General features: G+C 44.2%; 1 protein-coding gene across 1 annotated transcript in view; it reads right to left on the bottom strand.

Moving 5' to 3' along the window:
• The window catches only part of drosha (drosha ribonuclease III), a 170135-nt gene that overhangs the window by 45868 nt on the left and 103636 nt on the right, over positions 1–20631 (bottom strand). The window contains exons 23-24 of the mRNA XM_050056313.1: positions 19893–19963; positions 3453–3497 (exon numbers count right to left, since the gene is read on the bottom strand). Of these exons, the coding sequence (XP_049912270.1) occupies positions 3453–3497; positions 19893–19963 (116 nt within the window). The remainder of the gene's footprint in view (positions 1–3452; positions 3498–19892; positions 19964–20631) is intronic.

The following is a 20631-nucleotide window of genomic DNA, read 5'->3' as shown; positions in this document are numbered from 1 at the left end:
ACACCGTGATGACCACCTCAACAACCAAATAAAGGAAAATATATGGCTAGAGATCATCCAGCAGCTGGGATACCATAAAAAAAAGACAAAAAGTAATGTAGCTGATATGCACTTGCTAACGTTGAATGTTGGTCACGGAATGTGGCTAGCCAAAACAGCTAGCATTACCATCAAATTTGGGGTTGTATTAGTTCACGTATTGTGTTGTTTACTTTAGCCCCTCAGACATTCTCAATCTGGATAGGTAAGAAACTGCTTTAAGTTTGTAATATAGCACTGCAGTCTCTATAGAACATATTTACAGAATGTATGTTTTTGTTTATGTTTTAGGTATATTTTTACAATTATGTTACTTGTATAAATCTAAGACAGCCAAACCAAAAGGAGAAGACAAAGCAAATGTGTCTAGAAACAACCTGCATGACCACTTCAAGGATCCTTAAACCAGACACACAAAAACCCTACTTGCTCAATGAAGTCGCTTCGCATAAGAGCGTCAAATAAAATCCTTAAATGAAATGAACCTCTGCAGTATGTGCTGCTTGAGGGCCTGTTTAGAGTGTGTGTTATTACTCTGCCTCAAAACAAACTCTGATGATCTGCAGCAGATGGAATCTCTTAGTCATTAAGTTTTAAGTCAAACAGCTCGCTTTTCTCTCTCTTTTTAAATCTGGTGATTCAAACGGTCAATTAATATCTCTGGTGACTCAGTTGTACAGGAAGTCTTGTTTGGTCTAAAGCAGGCTGTATCAGAGACTCCCGGCCTTGTGACTTTGATAAGTCCTGAAAGAATAGTTTTTGGTTGTGGAAATTGCTGTGGATTATGTCTTTAACATTAGCTTCAGGGCTTGGTGAGTTTGGGGGTAGATGGGTTCAGTAAAAACATGCTGCTTGCTTTAACTACAGTATTTGCTCATGTCTGTGCTCATTAGAAAACGAAATGATACTGTATGCTAAGAAAATATGTGCATGTATGTTTGTTGAATCAAGAGATATCCTTATGGGTGCATTAATTAGACTGCTAGAAACATCTAATTAGTCTCTGCGTGGTACAACTGTAAGCTTGACCAAGACATCTTTTACAAAGAAAACAGAAACATCAAGCCACATAATTTCATGTGGACATTCAAAGGGAATTAAAGTACATTAAATTGACTCTGTAAGTGTGCTCCATTTAGCTGTACATAAAGTGCCCCAAAAATAAGAATAAAGAAAGCTACATTCAAGGCTCTCCAGGGGAAGACGGCCACTTTCGTCATTTTCCAGCATCTTCTTTGTCTGTGTTTTCATGAAGAAATGACGAGTAAACAGCTTTCTCACAGTCTCCCATGTCAAGCCACTGCACAGAGCAGAGATGTAGCTTTAAACTCAGTATTTTAATTGGAGTGCTGCCGGTAATGTCATGGTTCCATCTTCCAATATGTCCTAAGAAACATTTCATTTCTGCCTTTTTTCCCTCTGTTAATTAACGAAAGGCGTTTAAATGTCATGCATCACAACTAACGGCATCTGACGAGTTCAGCCCTCATAGGCGCGAGCTATCCTTCAGGGGGAATGGCCAGCAGCAAGGCTTCAAACGAAGTGAAGAGAGGAGAAAAAAAAAAAAAAAAAAAAAAATCAACAGCAGTTTTGAAAAAATAAAAAACACTTTTGAAATGGCTTCAAAGCATCACTTTCAGCTCAGTCCAGACAGAAAGCAGAATCAGAGCTGAGGTCTTTTAAGGCCCCCAAAAAGCTTAACACTCATGTATCTCCCCTATAAACCAAAGGAAAAACGCTGAAAACCAGACTCAACGTTAATGACGTTGTGGTGAATTATTCTGGAGAGCCAGGGGTGATGATGCGCTGGTGCGAATCGAGCAAACACGAAAGACATAAAGACGTGCCTGCCGACCACGAAGCATTCCACTGCACTCTGTAGGGCACGGCGGCGGCAAGGCTAATGTATGCATGTATGCCAAAGACGGGCGTATGCTTAATTACCCACACCATGGCGGGCTGCCATTGCCATCTACTCAAACCTCATTAAGACAGCTCCTCTTTCACCTCCGTTTTGTCTTCCTCATCTTAGCGAGCAGGAGAGGGGGGTGGCACCTTGTTAATTCTCAGCAACAATTTTGGGCATAATGTTCTCGCCCAACTCCTGCAGGCTTTCATCAATTATAGAATAAATAATGAAATAAATAAATAATGAAGGGAAAGATGTTTTTCCTTGTGTGAAACTGCTTAGATTATATCATCTTGAGCCAAAAGGTCAGGATGCTATCAAGCTACCAAGAGGTTGGCACAATTTAACAGGCGTTACCCCACTGGCAGGGGACCACCCTGAGGAAACCTCAGACACGCGCAGTGTGTGGTAATGAGGCCGCGGCTCAGAAGCGGCTAATGACTACTCATGCAGCACACTGTGGAGCTTCCCCTCGCACCACAGAGCGGTTGTAGGGCTGACCCTGGGGCTCCACCCTGACCGAGGTGCCCACCGCTGGGGCCTCCACTGTGCTACTCACCAGGAAAACAGACTGCTAGATACAGTGGTTTTATTCTGAGCACTGAGCTCAACAAAAACATCCATGCGCTCTGTGGATCCTCAGCATTTGGGGATGAAACATGCAGGGGTGAGGGGGCAAAGATGTGGAAAAAAACAAACATGTATACGCGGATGCATGCAAACAAAAACGTTATTTTGGGCCAAACATGGATATGCAAAAATGTACATTTGAGGACGCAGCGACACTCGTGCACACTCAGGGAGATGAAGAGAATAAACTGCTTAAAGACGAGTCTCGGCATCCACACAAAGAAACACTTCCTCCACACAAACACATCAGAGAGAAGGATGCCTGACGGTCCCTGGAGGCCCCATGTGATTCGGGACTGTAATCCTGTTATGGCATCTTTGATCTCTTCTTCCAAATCCTAATTTCAAACAAACACTGTTGACATGTTCAATGTTTCTGGGCAGATCATGCAAAGCAAAGAACGGCAGAGCAGAGAGAGACGGAAGAGAGACACAGGGAGTGAGTGTATGATGATGGAGAAGGGGAGAATGATGCTGCAGAGAAAGAGGAGAGAAAGGAGCGATTGCGAGGAGGAAAAGAGGCTGGGTGAATGAAAAAGAGGATTAGGGTCTCGACCAAAACGGAGAACAGCGAGACACGGGTGCAGAACAATGAAGACTAGTGGAGGGCTACTGGGGGCCTTGTGACAGCTATAAAGAACCCAGTCAGCCTCAGGCAAAATAACTAACAGCTTGCCCACCTCTGTTAACAACACACACACACAGACACACACAGACACACACACAGACACACACACACACACACACACACACACACACTCAGGCAGGAAAACTTCAAATGGGAGAACTCTTTTGTGTTGGGGGTGAGTTGAGTTTTAATGAGAGGCACCACAGCCCAAAATAAACATCAATAATAAAACATCTCTCAACCAACCTGCAGGGGATGTGGTGGGTAGTTGAGCCAGACCTCCTGTAGGCCCTGCAAAGACAGGAAAGGAGGGAAAGAGAGATGAACAGTCAGAGGAAAGAAATTACAGTGTTTCCCCCCCTTTGGTGTGAGGGTCATCTATGCGGGAAAAAAAACAGCATTCTAACAATACATTTACAGTGCAAATAAACATAGTAAATTATACACTACAAAAAGTAAACATTGTATGATATTATAAAATGCAATTACAGCCTCAAGTACTTGTTTGCTCCACAAAAAAATTAAGGTCCCAGCTTCAGAACAAAAACCTGTATGATAAGTTAGATTTCTAAACATTTCTTTTCTTGAGTTTCATCAGCCTTGCACACTTTCTGTGATGTAATGGTAGTACTAAAATTTTACTGCCCTCTCTGACTGACAGGAAACCTTCACACTGACTCAAAGTTCTTTAACCCGCACATATAAGGGAAAAAAAACCAAAAAAAAACCTGAGAAGCTTAGTTGAGAGAGCCAGACCTCCCAAGCTCAACCGGCCGATGTAATGTAAGCTGCAGGTAACATTACTGTCAAGTGTCTTGTTATCCTACACATCTATACAACAGATTTGTATGGATATGTATGGTAACAGGCTGGGCAATGTGTTGTTTATTAGAGACAGCAACTGGAAATTGCTCAGGATAGAATACTGTCCAAAATGACGAGTGCAGCAAAGGAGACGCATAGCTCTTCTGGCCCCTGTGAACTGCGCTCGCCCTGGTTAGCCATGTTTATTAAAGCTGCAGTAATTGAGATTTTTGGCCACTTGGGGGGAGTGAGACAAGCTGTATAAGCAATATTGACATATCATTACATTACAGTTAGAAATTTGTAAGGAAACGATCGCCTATTTAGCTAATGATCCAGCAGATATTGAGCAGCATTAGCTTTTATTTGGAGTCAAGTTTCTTGACACATCCAGGAAAATATGTTCAATATTTGCTCTGTTTGGCTTTCCACTGACTCCTGGGGAATATTCTGGCTCTTTAGCAGCTAAATGCTCAATCAGCTGGTTGCTTACTTGGTCTCTCTACCAATAGGTGCTGGGCATGGTTTGCTGCATGTGCGTTAATGAGAGCAGTGAAAGTGGAGCAAAACAAAGTTGCCATTATAATACAAAATGAAACAATAGGCTGAAAGATGCTAAAATGCTTTGTAGAGCGGGGAGAACTTACATATCAGGTCATAATTCTTTGAACAACCCCTTTTACATTACACACAGTCATTCGTAGGCATGTCATGATACCAGAAATTTAGTTGTCGATACCAATACCAGTGAAATTTTATCATTCCCGGTACCCAGTTGGAGAACACGGGAAAAAAACAAAAAACAAAACAAAACAATAACTGCAATAACTCCACTGAAACATTTAAATTTGATTTAATTTAGATATTATTATTAACCCCTGATGATCCGTCTAAAACGCAAAGTAGTGCTCTGTGTAGGTCCATGAGATTTTGTGGGCAAGGAAACATCTATTAATATATAGCCTAAAGTTTATTAACATATTTCTCCTCCATCGTTTTCCTTTATGGTAGGTGGTTTGTCCCGTCCGTTCTCCACTTTGATTGGATGTCTATGTAAAAAGTGACAGTGACGAGTGCAATGTTTTACCCAAAGCAGAACATTTTTAAACTCTCCACAAAAAAGCATGCCACATCTGCAGCATTCAGCACAGAATAGATGTTCAGTGCCTAATTACACTGCTGCCAAATGTAGCATCATGTAAATATGTGGTGTTTCCATTGCAAAGAATTAACAAGGCATTCTTCTTCAAGCATTTAACAGTAGACTAGAACACATGTAGGCATACATGCTGCACTGTCAAGTCTGAAAGAACTGCATCCTTGGTACATATGGTACTAAAGCAAAACAAGTGCCGTAACATTAACAGAATTTTTGCATCGACTTGGTACCCAAGTATCGGTTCTCGTAGTATGCCTTGTCATTTGATCCATTGCAGTGCAGAAATATTGATAAGAGCAGATTTTAAAAATGCCGTCAAAAGGACACGCAACTGTATCGGTGTTAATAAACTAACGAAAAATGTCTCTTGACACTTTTCAGCCTTGACAACTAACTCTTCACCGATATAAGAGGTAGCAGTCCTGTTTCTCAACATTAAGAGTAAATTTAAAACTTAATGTCGGCATTTGTTTTTTAAAATTCTGCGGCAGAAAAAAAAAGGAGATTGTGATTATGTGTCACAGATGGTTCTACGTTGGGGACACTCTGCATTCCTTTGGTCCAAGTGCTTTTAGGTGCCATCAGCAGCCCCAGTGGGGGGTGGTGAAATAACAGCAAATGAGTCAGAATCTCATTTTCAGACCAAGAGGTCTGTCTATCGACCACCCACTGGGGAGTGAGGTGGTGGGGGTGGGGATGTGGACTTGAGCGGAAGACAAGGGGTGTTGCGGTTTGAGGGTTGGTGGGATTTTACTTTGAGAGGTGTGTTGTCTCTGGAGACACACACTGACAGTGCTGGACTCCTTTTGCCTCCCCCTGCATGTGGAGAGAAATATGTTCAAGATCAACATGTTTCTTCTCTGGTTGTGTGTGGTCAGCGGCATGGAATGGGCGCCTCATCTTCTCAACCCACCCAGCTGGCAACCCATCGCCTTGAGCAGCCAATGAAAAATTCATGAAGGTGGTCAATACATTTGAGCAAATGCTTCCTTTTGGTTGCTTGTCTCTAAGCCTGAGACTGGAGTTGAAAAGCAGTAAGTAAATGGCAGGTATCAAGTCAAGCCTGCTCGTGAATACAACATAGGCTTTCGGTTTAGTGACTTTGCAGCTTCACAAATTGCCGTAAAATACACATGAAAGTGATTCATCTAAAGCCTAAGATATGCATGCACACTGGCAGAAAAAAAGGACAGAGAACAAGAAAAAGCAACAACAAAAAAAAAAAAATAACAAAGAGAGAGGAAGTGAAGTACACACAAGTTGCTTCGGGTTGTGATCGAGGCTTATGATTAAAATCCGTCCACAGGGCGCACGCGATCCGCCCACATGCTGTATATAGACCCGAACAGCTAATGTTTCAATTACAGCCATTCCAAAGACAAGGCAGACAATGATTAAGCCAGCATCGAGTGGGGATTTAAGAATAACAACAGGTTTTTTTCTCGGTACTCTCTCCCTCTCTCTCTCTCTCTCTCTCTCCCCCAGCACAAGGAAGGTATAATTACTGGGGGAACAAATCATCATGTGCAGCAGCTGAATCTCAGCCATTTGGAGGATGGAACTCTTATGCTACAAACACAAAAAAAGAAGAAAAAAAACATATGCAAACATGTTTATTTGAATGTCAACGGCCTTCCCATAATGAGAGTTGAAATTAAATGCAAAATGAGAGGCAACTTGGTAAAACCGCCTATGATCTCCGGTTAAAGGTGGGCTTCAATCAGCGCTGCTATAACCCACGGGGGAATCAAGGTGCAGGTTCAGTCTTGTGCATACTCGGGGCTCACAAGCCAACCGTGCATAGTCAACACCACTTCACCCTCTGCCCACACTCTCTCTACTCCCACACACCCCTGGGATTGTTGGCCATCCATGATTGGGACATAATGGTGCTCTTCTCTGACAAGGTCCATTGCTCCCTGACAAATTGGTCTCCAGCTACAGGCTGCCAATCAATCCATCAAACGTAGTAGTGCAGCAGAGAAATCGATAAGAGATAGCGTCCCTAATCAATACCAACATAAAAGCAGCCCTAAGTCCAAGACGGAGACTTCTGTCAATGAATGGTCAAGGTGATTTTCCAAATATTAGAAAAAGAATGTAGACTCTTTGGTGAGGTCATCACGTGATTTACGGTTGAGGTTAGGAGCACAATTTTTACAGTTATCATTATTGTGGGCAGAAAACTGTGTGAACGGAAATTGTCTGGTAAATGTGCATGTGCATTCATTCTCCAAGCTATTGCCAAACCAAGGACACAGTGGAGAAGGCACTCCCATTCAAACAGTGGACATACTGGCTGTAGTTGTTGTTCATGTAACAGAAAACAGTTCTCACACAGGCTCATGTCATGTGGATGTTCTTTTAAAAGGAACACAAATGAATAATCTGTATTTATGCACAAAGAATGGGCTTGAATCCACCAAACAAAGACAGAGGTTACTCTTGCTGCATGCCAGTGAGATGACCTTAGTATGGAGGGAGCAGTCAGCCAGCCACTTACTTGTATGAGCATGCAAGCCTAGCACACTCTACTGGTGTACCAAGAGACCAAAATGATATTAGAGTAAGTCATGATTATGAAACACACTTAAAAGCCAATTTACTGGCAACTTTTGCAAAACCACTCCATTCAGAGTACATAGCAGCACTGCTAACAACATCAGGGGTTTCCAACACATTCATTTATTTGTGGCAGCCCACCTCGATTAAAACTTTTGCCACCACGTTTTGATTTTCTATTTTTGGAGCTGAACAGTTCTTTGGGAGCGCTGTTGGAATATATGAACTGTTCAATTATTCATTGCGCCATACTCTCAAAGCAGTGCGCGTACTCAGGGCACAGACTGAGCAGCAGAATGCTGGGCGTAACAAAAGTGAAACTTAACCGTTCATTGCGCTGGGTCTACAAGTTCCTCTGCAACAGCTGCTCCTATCATCCATTGATCTGATCAGCTCTGATCAGATCGACTGATCAATTATCCACCTCCACATACCCGCAAAAACCTCCAAATTTAGAGAGGTGAAATGGAATGACATACAAGCCCTCCCCCCGGTATCAGCGACCACCACATATAGCAACACCGAACAAAAGAATGTGGAGAAAAGGTTGAAAGATTCACCATATCTCTCCTCAAGTCAGTTGAAAGCACTGCACCCAGAAGTGAGGGAGGTAGAAAGAGGGCTGCAATGACAAAGTACCAACAGCGACTATCGCAGTGCCATGGTGACCATCCCCGTTGTCACAGCAACCTTTGCTGCATTTGGTGTTTTGAGTGTGCATGCTTCTGTGTAGTGGTGTTAATAAAAGCCAACTGATTAGCCCATGGGTAACTCGTGAGATCATCATTATAATTGCTCCTCAAAAAAGACTCTTCCCTCAGGACAGCACAGTGTCATCGACATATTTTCCCGACAATATTGCACTGCTGTTGAGTCCAGGTTGGGAGCAATCGAGCAGCTCCCCCTGAAGAAGTTGCTTCCTGCCTCTGTGCTGAAGCTTTAATAACCTCCACAGTAACATCATTAGCAAATTAGCATCTATTGTTTCCTCTGGGCTTCTGTGTGCAATGAAGCTAGATTCTATCCTCGGCGAGAGCACTGTTGTTTGGGAAACGGTGCCAGCAAAGGTGATATGTTGAGAGAAAAACAAGGGGACGGAAATAACTGTTGCGCTCCAGCCATGAATGCCATACCAATTACTGAATAACAGAAAGAAAGGGGAAAGGGAGAAAAACTGGGGCCACTGTTCGCCTGGATAGGTCTTGAGGTGGAAATTACATGCATGCTTTGTCTTAGGTAGTCAATTCTGAATTCTACCTCCGGAGTTGTGGAGCTTTTGTGTTGACTTGTCATAAGAGGACTAGAGCAAAACATCTGTGGGGGTAATGACATCCTGGAGTGTTAGAGAGAGGAAAGAATGGAAAGGAGAGACAGAGGAAACAAGAGGGAGCAAAAGAGAGACACCAGCCAGCATCCTGTTGTTACGGAGAGAAAAGGAGCACATGGGATTGATCACCCATGTGTGAATGGAATACCCTACCGACAAATAGGAGCGGCAAAACCTTGCAGGGCGTGATAAAGAAAAATGTAGAGTCCTTCAATTTTGCACTGCCTCTCATTAGTTTGGTAATGTACTGTGTGAAGACCCATTCTCACATATTAAGCTAGAAATACAAAAGGATTCAAGTGGTGCTGCAGACCACAGAAATTTATCACACCCTCTGTTCCGTCCATCTTTCTGGTCTGCCCCACAACTCCCCACCCCCATACCCACCATACCACCCGGCTGGTGTTTGGCTTTCTGGTCTGTGTCCATCTGTCTTCTCTCAGCTTTGTATGACAGAGCAGCCATCAGGAGGATTCAGCAGGGGGGTGACAAGCCATACTATTTCAATCCTCAGTCAGTATGTCTAAAAACCTTCAAGCCACAGTTGAAAATCACTCAACTTTGGTCTGCACAACTTCTCTTGGGAATCTCAGCCACATGCAACCTGACCAATATGCTCCCTCAGCATCTTAAGTTATACTGCATTAAGTGTATGATCTCAACTGTGGTTTTACTTCACAGTAGAGCTGAGCATATTGACTGCACTTAATGGCTGTGATTTCATCATTGATTGCTATGCACTGTAAAGGTTTTATGTAGTGAAACTTGAACTGTACAGAGCCTTTTCACAGTTGCACAACTGACACGATTGGCTGTCAGGTTGGCAGGGGCTGGTTGTATGTTGGCAGCACAGACTTTTTTTATGAAGTCCCCTTGATGAATGTGACCGGGAACCTGTGTTGGACGGGCCCAGACACACCAAACTGACTTTAAGGAACTATCAGCGATGAAACCCTCCTGCTGTGTTGCCTCGCTGGGGCAGATTTCAGCCAAAAAGTTGCACATGAACACACAACCAAGGATACAGCTAACGGCCATCCAGCACGTAAATTCTGTAACTACGTGAGAGGAAATAGCTCTCCACACCAGCAGACAGTGGTAGTCCGCATTTGTCATTCAAATAGGAAAACGGAGACCATCTTGACGCTAGTAAGCCAGAAGGCACAGTAGCAACACAATCCAATGTTGAAAGATCAAAATCATATTTATCATGCGGCAATGAACGATAACACAAACCATCACAAAAGGTTTCTGCGAAAGAACTCAATGGCTAAAGAAAAATAATCTTACCTTATGTAATAAGTTTGTTTTCATCGCATTCCCTCTTGACATTAACTTTGTTTACTTTCCTCACTTTCCTTTTGTGCTCTAAGCTGAACTGCCAATGGGAGTGATTTCATTCGCTGATGAGGTCTGCCTTCACCAATGCCAATTCAACATGCCAAATTGGCCATAAAAAAAATGTTTTTGGTGACGGACCCTCATCAACAGCCCAACTTTAACCAGCAGTCAATGTCGGCTTGGTGTGTTATGTTTAAGTTTAAGTTTATTTACTTTATTAATCCCCCTGAGGGGAAATTCAATGTTTTCACTCTTGCTTGTCAATTACACACAGGTCTGAAAGACACACACATGCACAAACAGGACCTATACATGCACAAAGTGGAGAGATGTCAGAGTGAGGGGGCTGCCCTTGGTGAGGCGCCCCAAGCGGTTGGGGGGTTCAGTGCCTTGCTCAAGGGCACCTCGGCAGTGCCCAGGAGGTGAACTGGCACCTCTCCAGCCACCAGTCCATGCTCCCTATTTGGTCCAGACAGGGACTCGAACAGGCGACCCTCCGGTTCCCAACCCAAGTCCCTATGGACTGAGCTACTGCCGCCCCCTAAGGCCTTTACTAGTCACGAAAAGAGTAATTATTACTTTTTCCAGTAACAAGTAGAGTATCGAATTACTTAAACAATTTCAGTAATAATATCTCAGTTACCCCAAAAACAAATACTTCGATAAAACCTTACTTTTATTATCACCCCCATAATGATTTCAAATCCAAAAATCAGTCACATCCCTGGATTAAGTTTCGTAATCATTGCCCAGTATTACTTTTTGGAAGATGGAAATGCCTTCAAAGATCATCCAGTGGCTGGAAATATTCCTATTACTTTGATTGCGTTGGGACGAAAGATGACAGAACAGTGTTATTCCAGAAAGTGGTTCTAAGACTCTTTCCACTTTGAAAAACACAACCTCAATCCACCTGAAACACCTAACTATGACAACAGCACATCAACGTGAACCTCATGGAAATACAGCCCACCAAAGCTGAGCTACCTGTGGCCCTGGAGGATGGCTCTTGCTCAACAATGACTAAAAACAAATGATGGACAGCTACAGGCTACAAGCAACAAAGAACAAATGAAGCTTGTGGTTTTACATGTGGTGGATGAAATGTTGCTGATCTCCATGTTTGACTTTCAGACAGATCCTTGGGAAAATACTGGTCACAGGCAACAAAAGACACCCAGGTGATTTTTTTTCTTTATAAACCCAACCACCACCACCCCTAGTGGGAACCTTTCTTTTTTTCCTTCTTCTTTCCTTCTCTTTTTTTTTTGTCATTTTTAATGATAATTATTCATAATTTTCTTGTAATTTCTTGTCACTTCTGGCATTTAGAAAAAGGAATTCAGTGTAAGCAGGTGGTGATTACATACAATACAACCAACACACAAACAAACAGCATCACTCCATTATAACATAAATAGAAACAAACTAACTGACAAAGAAAAAACAGAAGACAAAAGCTAAACAATGTACCTCACACGACACATGGACAAATGGTCGTACAGTAACAATTTCATATTGGCATAACAATATTCCAAAACTAGCTCGACTGCAACAAATACAAATTGACAAAAAGGCATTCTTCAGGAGACGGGAGTAGAGACCATACACAGTTTTAAGTTTCACCACATATCTTTTCTCACTACCCCTCAGCTTCAATTAACTTTTCCTACCTATCTAAGTAACCTTGGTTATATTTATAATATCCTTCCTATTTCTAGTTGCTAGAAAATTATAAATTATTCTTAACTGAAAATATCTTGTAAATGAGTCAACGGTTGTTTTATATATCAAACCAAAAAACAGTTTTCATGGTATAGGGCAGTCTAAAGTATCTTCCCATTTTTGATAAGTACTGTAAGGAATACTTCCTAAGGACTGGTGCATTAGATTAAATGTTTTGATTTTTATTCCTGTTTTGCAGCCATTTGAGATTTTTTATAGCTGGCTGACAAACTGACAGTTTATAATTTCCATCACATTTTTTTCTTTTCAAGTGCATTCTAAGAGCAGAAACCAGTTGATTAAAGGATTGGAGGGAACAAATACTGCCATATATAACAGGGAATTGGTTGTTACTCATAAGCTTTCCTTCTTCACTAACCTGACATTCAGTCAGTGGTGCATGTGCAAAGGCATAAGTAATATAATGAGCAGTGTAACAAAAAACACTATTGGCAAAGAGTAATAAGAGAAGTCATATTACTTTTGAAAAGAGTAATGAGTTATCATTACATTTTTTGAGTAATGAGCCCAACACTGCCAGGCATCTGGTATCTTTTACTTGCTGGATTAGTGTTCGTTTCTGACCCTCCAATCCTTGGAAAGTCTTTTTAGCCTTGTTTCTACTAAGCAGCCAGGTTCAATTCAATTAAATTTTGTTTAGTTCAGTTCAGAACACATTATAATGGTTATTTTTTCATTTCCATTGTGAAATGTTGTGGATGGTACCAATAGAACTGTCCCCGTTTTTCGTCACCCCTCTGTTGGGGTACCTGGCACACTGATGTCGAACTTAAGTCTGTTGATTGGTCAATCGAGAACTATCAGGGCTGAGTTGTGGCTGGTTTTAAATGTTATGTAATCACTGTTCATAACATGACAAGTTTTTTATACACTAGTAAACTCTGACAATAAAATAAGATGTCTGCTGCCTCTAGCAACCGCTATAGACTGAGAAAAAATAATTTATTTCTTTGGGCCAAGTGCCGGTAGCTACCGGCAACTTTGAATGTGGATCGTACATTTAATGTTACTCAATGCATGAGTTGACTACATCAACACACCTTAAATGTCAACATAACAACTATGACCATTCTATTTGTTTTTATTGTCTCTCTTAAATGACATACGGTTTAGTAAATAGATCTTTGGTCTAGGTACAAGTCCTTTGGAGCTACTTTTGGTACAAAAGGTACTATACCAAAAGTTTCTGAGTCCAAACTGTACTTTTGTATTTAAATTTACATTTACAGTCAGTGTGATAAAAGACCCTTCATGATGGACACGAACAAGGACACATGTACCCGGCCCGGAGGGTTACCGGGGCCCCGCCCTGGAGCCAGGCCTGGGGTTGGGGCCCGTGAGCGAGCGCCTGGTGGTCGGGCCTTCGCCCATGGGGTCCGGCCGGGCCCAGCCCGAACCGGCTACATGGGCTCGTCCCCCTGTAGGCCCACCACCCACAGAGGGATCCAGAAGGGTTCGGTGCAATGTGGTTTGGGCAGCAGACCAAGGCGGGGGCCTTGGCGGTCCGATCCTCGGTTACAGAAGTTGGCTCTTGGGACATGGAATGTCACCTCTCTGGCGGGGAAGGAGCCGGAGCTTGTGGAAGAGGTTGAGCGTTACCGGCTAGATATAGTCGGCCTCACCCTGACACATAGTTCCAGGTCTGGAACCCTAGTCCTTGAGAGGGGTTGGACTCTCTCCTTCGCTGGAGTTGCTCCGGGTGAGAGGCGGAGGGCCGGGGTGGGCTTCCTGATAGCCCCCAGACTCTCTGCCTGTACGTTGGGGTTTACCCCGGTAGACGAAAGGGTTGCTTCCCTGCGCCTTCGGGTCGGGGAACGGGTCCTGACTGTTGTCTGTGCTTATGCACCGAACAACAGTTCAGAGTACCCACCCTTTTTGGAGTCCCTGGGACGGGTGCTGGACAGCGCCCCGACCGGGGACTCCATTGTTCTGCTGGGGGACTTCAACGCTCACGTGGGCAATGACAGCGGGACCTGGAGGGGCGTGATTGGGAGGAACGGCCTGCCCGATCTGAACCCGAGTGGTGTTCAGTTATTGGACTTCTGTGCGGGTCGCAGTTTGGCCATAACTAACACCATGTTCAAACATAAGGATGTCCATCGGTGCACGTGGCACCAGGACAGCCTAGGTCGCAGGTCAATGATCGACTTTGTAGTCGTATCATTTGACCTGCGGCCATATGTTCTGGACACTCGGGTGAAGAGAGGAGCAGAGCTGTCAACTGATCACCACCTGGTGGTGAGTTGGATCAGATGGTGGGGGAGGACGCCGCGCAGACCTGGCAGGCCCAAACGAACAGTGAGGGTCTGCTGGGAACGCCTGGCGGAAGAACCTGTCCAGATGATCTTCAACTCCCACCTCCGGGAGAGCTTCGACCGCGTCCCGAGGGCAGAGGGGGACATTGAGTCCGAATGGGCCTTGTTCCGCTCTGCCATTGTCGAGGCGGCTGTTGTGAGCTGTGGCCGCAAGGCCGCTGGGGCCAGTCGCGGCGGTAATCCCCGAACCCGCTGGTGGACACCAGAGGTGAGGGGAGCCGTCAGGCTGAAGAAGGAGGCCTACAGGGCATGGTTGGTCTGTGGGTCTCCGGAAGCAGCTGACGGGTACCGGCGGGCCAAGCGGAGCGCAGCAGCGGCAGTCGTTGAGGCAAAAACTCGGGCGTGGGAGGAGTTCGGTGAGGCCATGGAGGAAGACTATCGATCGGCTCCAAAGAGGTTCTGGCAAACCGTCCGGCGCCTCAGGGGGGGAAGGCGGCAACTTGCTCACACTGTTTACAGTGGGGGCGGGGAGCTGCTGACGTCAACTGAGGACATTGTCGGGCGGTGGAAGGAATACTTTGAGGAGCTCCTCAATCCCACCAACACGTATTCCAGTGAGGAAACAGAGACGGGGGTCTCGGGGGCGGGTCGTCCAATTTCTGGGGCAGAAGTTGCTGAGGTAGTGAAACAACTCCGAGGCGGCGGAGCCCCGGGGGTGGATGAGATTCGTCCTGGATATCTCAAGGCTCTGGATGTTGTAGGGCTGTCCTGGCTGACACGCCTCTGCAACATTGCGTGGACATCGGGGGCAGTGCCTCTGGAGTGGCAGACCGGGGTGGTGGTTCCCATTTTCAAGAAAGGGGACCAGAGGGTGTGTTCCAACTACAGGGGGATCACACTCCTCAGCCTACCCGGTAAGGTTTACTCCAGGGTGCTGGAGAAGAGGGTCCGGTCGATAGTTGAACCTCGGATTGAGGAGGAGCAATGTGGTTTTCGTCCCGGACGCGGAACCGTGGACCAGCTCTTTACCCTCGCCAGGGTGCTGGAGGGGGCATGGGAGTTTGCCCAACCAGTCCACATGTGTTTTGTGGATTTGGAGAAGGCTTACGACCGTGTCCCCAGGGGCATCCTGTGGGGGGTGCTCCGGGAGTATGGGGTTGGTGGCCCCTTGCTAAGGGCCATCCAGTCCCTGTACCAAAGGAGCATGAGTCTGGTTCGCGTGGCTGGCAGTAAGTCGGACCTGTTCCCGGTGAGGGTTGGACTCCGCCAGGGCTGCCCTTTGTCACCGGTTCTGTTCATAACTTTTATGGACAGAATTTCTAGGCGCAGCCGAGTGGTGGAGGGTGTCAGGTTCGGTGACGGGAGGATCTCGTCCCTGCTTTTTGCGGATGACGTGGTCTTCCTAGCTCCATCGAACAGTGACCTCCAGCTCTCGCTGGGGCGGTTCGCAGCCGAGTGTGAAGCGGCTGGGATGAGAATCAGCACCTCCAAGTCTGAGGCCATGGTCCTCAGCCGGAAAAGGGTGGATTGCCCACTCCAGGTCAGGGGGGAGGTCCTTCCTCAGGTGGAGGAGTTTAAGTATCTCGGGATCTTGTTCACGAGTGAGGGTAGGATGGAGCGGGAGATTGACAGGCGGATTGGGGCGGCGTCAGCAGTGATGCAGGCGCTTAACCGGTCCGTTGTGGTGAAGAGGGAGCTTAGCCAGAAAGCGAAGCTCTCGATTTACCGGTCGATCTACGTTCCAATCCTCACCTATGGTCACGAGCTCTGGGTAGTGACCGAAAGAATGAGATCGCGAGTGCAAGCGGCCGAAATGAGTTTCCTCCGCAGGGTGGCTGGGCTCAGCCTTAGGGATAGGGTGAGGAGCTCAGACATCCGGGAGGGACTCGGAGTAGAGCCGCTGCTCCTCCACATCGAGAGGAGCCAGTTGAGGTGGTTCGGGCATCTGGTAAGGATGCCTTCCGGACGCCTCCCTTGGGAGGTGTTTCGGGCATGTCCAACCGGGAGGAGACCTCGGGGCCGCCCCAGAACACGCTGGAGGGATTACATCACCCGGCTGGCCTGGGAACGCCTTGGGGTTCCCGCGGAAGAGCTGACGGAAGTGGCTGGGGAGAGGGCTGTCTGGGCTTCTTTGCTGAGGCTGCTGCCCCCGCGACCCGGACCCGGATAAGCGGAGGACGACGAAGTGATAACAAACTTCAGGAAGGACCTTGAACGAGGAGAAACACTGCAAGGATGGAAGCTGGTTTTGGCCATCTGTACAACAAGCAGCCAGTCCAATCCCAGCCAGTTCATTCAAATATCAGTGTAAAGCATGGCATCTTGAGGTTTATTGATTAATTTGATTATGCGGCAACCCTGCTTTGTGTTAAAGGCCATTCAAAAACTAATGTACCACAGGTGTGAACCATGCTGATCATAACATTTTACTTAAGATCTTCCTTGTTGGAATCACAGAGACTACTTTACTTTCTATATGAAGTGGTTTCTATTGTGGCATTTTCGCTTCTTCCTGTCATACGTGGCATTCCTCAAGGTTCTATTTTTAGTCCCTATCAGTTTTCTATTTACGTGCTCACCATTGGCAACATCACTAAGAGACATTCTGTCTCTTTTTATTGTCATTAAGGTGATAACAAAATCTACAATTTAACCCAGAGTGAATCACATAATTTTGCATTTTGTGCAGAGTTGCCTGGTTGACATAATGAAAGGATTATTGATAAACTTTATCTACAAGAGGACAGATGCTTTTATTCTCACTTTCAAGGCCATGTACAAAGGGTTGTTTGTACAAAGGCATGTTTTTTATCCTTTTCAGATTTGGAGAAAGTCATTCATGCTTTCATTACTCTTGTATTGACCACTTTAATTCCTAGTTTCTTGTGTAAGCTGCAGAGCTCACACTCATCTCCAGCAGTTCAAAATGCTGAAGAGACACTTTAAAGCAGAACAAAGAATACAGATCACATATCCCACGTTGGGCCATCCTTTGACCGGCTCCCATTAGATTTTAGAATTGATTTTAAGATCTTACTTTTCACTTGTCCTTCTTGACCATTAATCTAAGATCCTGTGGTGCAGTTGTATTGTTATTATTCTTATACAAAATACAGACTTCAACTCAGATTGACCACAATATAAAGAATTGTGAATCTGATACTATACTCATTGTCTACTTGGGTTCCTGTTTTTTCCTTCAATCATGCTACTAATACACCCTGACTTTATCTTTTCTTTCTTCACTGTACACGGATGCTCCATCTGGAAATTTTACCACAAGCACACCCAGCGTTTCTCTGTTGTCTCCCTGAATGATGAAACAAACAGTATAACAGCAGGTATCTTTTGTAGCCATGGGATATCGATGTGCTTAATGCCTTTTTTTTTTCTTTTTTTTGCCTTTAGAAGACATGTTTGTGAGTGCATGTGTGTCTTTGTCTGTATGCTGACTACTGTTTTTAACAGTCTTGATAACGGTGTATCCATCCTCTTCCCGTTCCAATAGATGCTGCACTGCTCTTCATAATAAAGTTATCAGAATACTTGACATTTTGTGGGTTTTAAATCCACATCTGTTCAGCGGCTTCACAGAATCAGTCTTTACAAGGGAATCTCTCATACAAATAAAGACCTGCAATTCATGTCAGCTCAATAATGTGATAACTGCTGTCTACGTTCATGGCCAGAGGATGACAGTAAAACAGAACCAAGGATGTTTCAGCTCTCCACATGGAAACAAATACTCTACAGTCTGCACTCAAACACAATGGCTGGGCACGCAGCAGAAAAGACTTACAGTAAATTTGACCAAGAAAATGGACACAAATCAAGGCTAACTGTTTTGTCAAAAAAAAAAAAAAAAAAGTAAACAAAAAGCTAAAATTTGAAAAGAATTTTTGGTTGAATTACTGGTCTTGAACCCTGAAAAAAGAAAACATGTCACAATAAAAGTTAGTGCTAGAATTACTTCCTTATATGCACGTCTGTGAAAACACAGGTGCTTCACACACATCTTCCTCTGTGCCGAATTTCAAGAAGTCCCCTCAAGTTCTTAAGATATTGCGTTCACAAAAATAAGATGCATGCAAGGTCACAGTGACCTTGACCTTTGACCACCGAAATTAAATCAGTTCATCGAAGAGTCCAAGTGAACATTTGTGCCAAATTTGAAGAGATATTTGAGATATCCCGTTCAGGATTTGAGACCTAAGCAAGGTCAAAGTGACCATGACCAAATATGAAGAAATTCCCTGAAGCTGTTCTTGAGATATTACGTTCACAAAAATCACAGTGACCTTAACCTTTGACCAACAAATTCTGATCAGTTTATGCTTGGGTCCAAGTGAACATTTGTGCCAAATTTGGAACGAAAATCCCTCAAGGCTTGCATTCACAAGAATGAGACAGACAAGGTCACAGTGACCTTGACCTTTGACCTATTACCACAAAAATCAAATCAGTTCATCGTTGGGTCGAGTGGACATTAGTGCTGAATTTTAGGATTTTTTTTCTTAAGGCATTCTTGAGATATCCCATTCATGAGAATGGGATGGATGGACAGACAGACAATCTGAAAACATAATACCTCCTGCCCAAACTACTGCCAGCTCAGAGGTATAAAAATACTTTTTAGTCAAGTTAAATAGATTTAAAAGTTCCAGCAAATTTGTCTCTGGAGGGATGATCCCCAATTAGACAACCTTCCCCAGTTGTTCCTCCATGTGAGGTTTTCAAAGATTTTGTCCTGAAGTCTCTGAGCTAGTCTCTCGAAAACTACCCATGTTGATCAAACATGTTTGATAGATCGTTGTGTGTCCTGCAGTGTGGGAGTCACCAACTGAATCTCAGACAAACACCCTCAATAGCCAATTAGACCAAAGCCTGCTGCTACATACTAGATGTGCTTTAAGTTATTTAATTGACTCATAACATTTGTTGCCAAGATAAATGCAAATACCGATCCATTCATCAATTATTCATGCCTGCTGATCACACATGCACACACTCAAACAATAGCAGGTGTCCTGCTCAAAACTGGCAAACCTCAATGTTCCACACCTCCAGTTCGAAAAATATACCAGCCATGCTACGGCTTCATCCAGATTTTCTTTCTTCTTGTATTGTTTTATCTTTGTGCATATCAGTGTACACACAATAAGCAGCTAGTCCAAAGTGTTGCAGGGGTAAAGCAAAATTATGTGAGATCTCAGGTTCTGAGGCTGGCAAGGCCACAATATCGTGCAATATGTGGTACTTGCCAAAACACGCAGTGTGTGGGTTTAAACAAATAAAAGAGACCGGTCTGGTGAAAACATTACACACAAATCGAAATAGGAAAATCATGTCGAGCGTGTCCGCTGCTCATCTCTGTGACTGATGTGTACACATATATGAGTGTCCACAAAAGACAGAGACATGCAAATACACAAGCTGGACATAAAACTACTGAGAAACCAAATTAAAGCAGAGTAAAACATTTTGTCAGTTACCCCTGTGTTGAAAAGCAGTCTACCAAAGAGCTGCCGGGCCTCCTCCAAGCCTCCTTCCAAATACACAGCACCTAAAAAAAACAAAACAAAAAAAACATGAATGACAACAAATTCAATACCTTTAATCAAGAGAGTGTGTGCAAACTGTGTGAAGTATTTGCTGGAAATTGTGCAGGAGACATTCTATAGTATGAAAACCCACACAAATTTCAAGTAACTGTGAAAAGCATTACATTTCAGCAGTGCATTGCTGGTGTGAAAAAATTCTAGCAATTCTGAGGCAATTTCAGACTTCTCTCCTAATGGAAAACTTAAAATTAATTGAACTCGGCAATGAGTTATAATTGCTTTATTAAAAGTAGGAGTGCATTTTTATTGCTTTTTGGCGGTGAAAATGACCTCAGGGTTCCCGTGCAGATCCACCTCCCCCTTGTCAGAGCGCAAGAGGAGGAGGATGAGGAGGAGGAGGAGGGGGAGGAAGGGATGGTTGCATCATCACAGTGAGATGGAACTGGCCAAGGTCACATAAACATCAAACCTGAGGCAGGCAGAGCCTTTGTCACATGTTTAGGTATGAATAGGGCTCTCAAACACATACGAGTCCACATACAGACTTTATGCTCAAACCCATTCATGGACAGTGTGGACAAAAGTATCAATCAATCAATCAATTTTATTTATAAAGCCCAATATCACAAATCACAATTTGCCTCACAGGGCTTTACAGCATACGACATCC

This window comes from Epinephelus moara, chromosome 11 (genome assembly GCF_006386435.1).
Source record: "Epinephelus moara isolate mb chromosome 11, YSFRI_EMoa_1.0, whole genome shotgun sequence".
NCBI lineage: Eukaryota > Metazoa > Chordata > Actinopteri > Perciformes > Serranidae > Epinephelus > Epinephelus moara.
The sequence above is the reverse complement of the archived record's forward strand: the minus strand, read 5'-3'. Positions and strand labels throughout refer to the sequence as shown.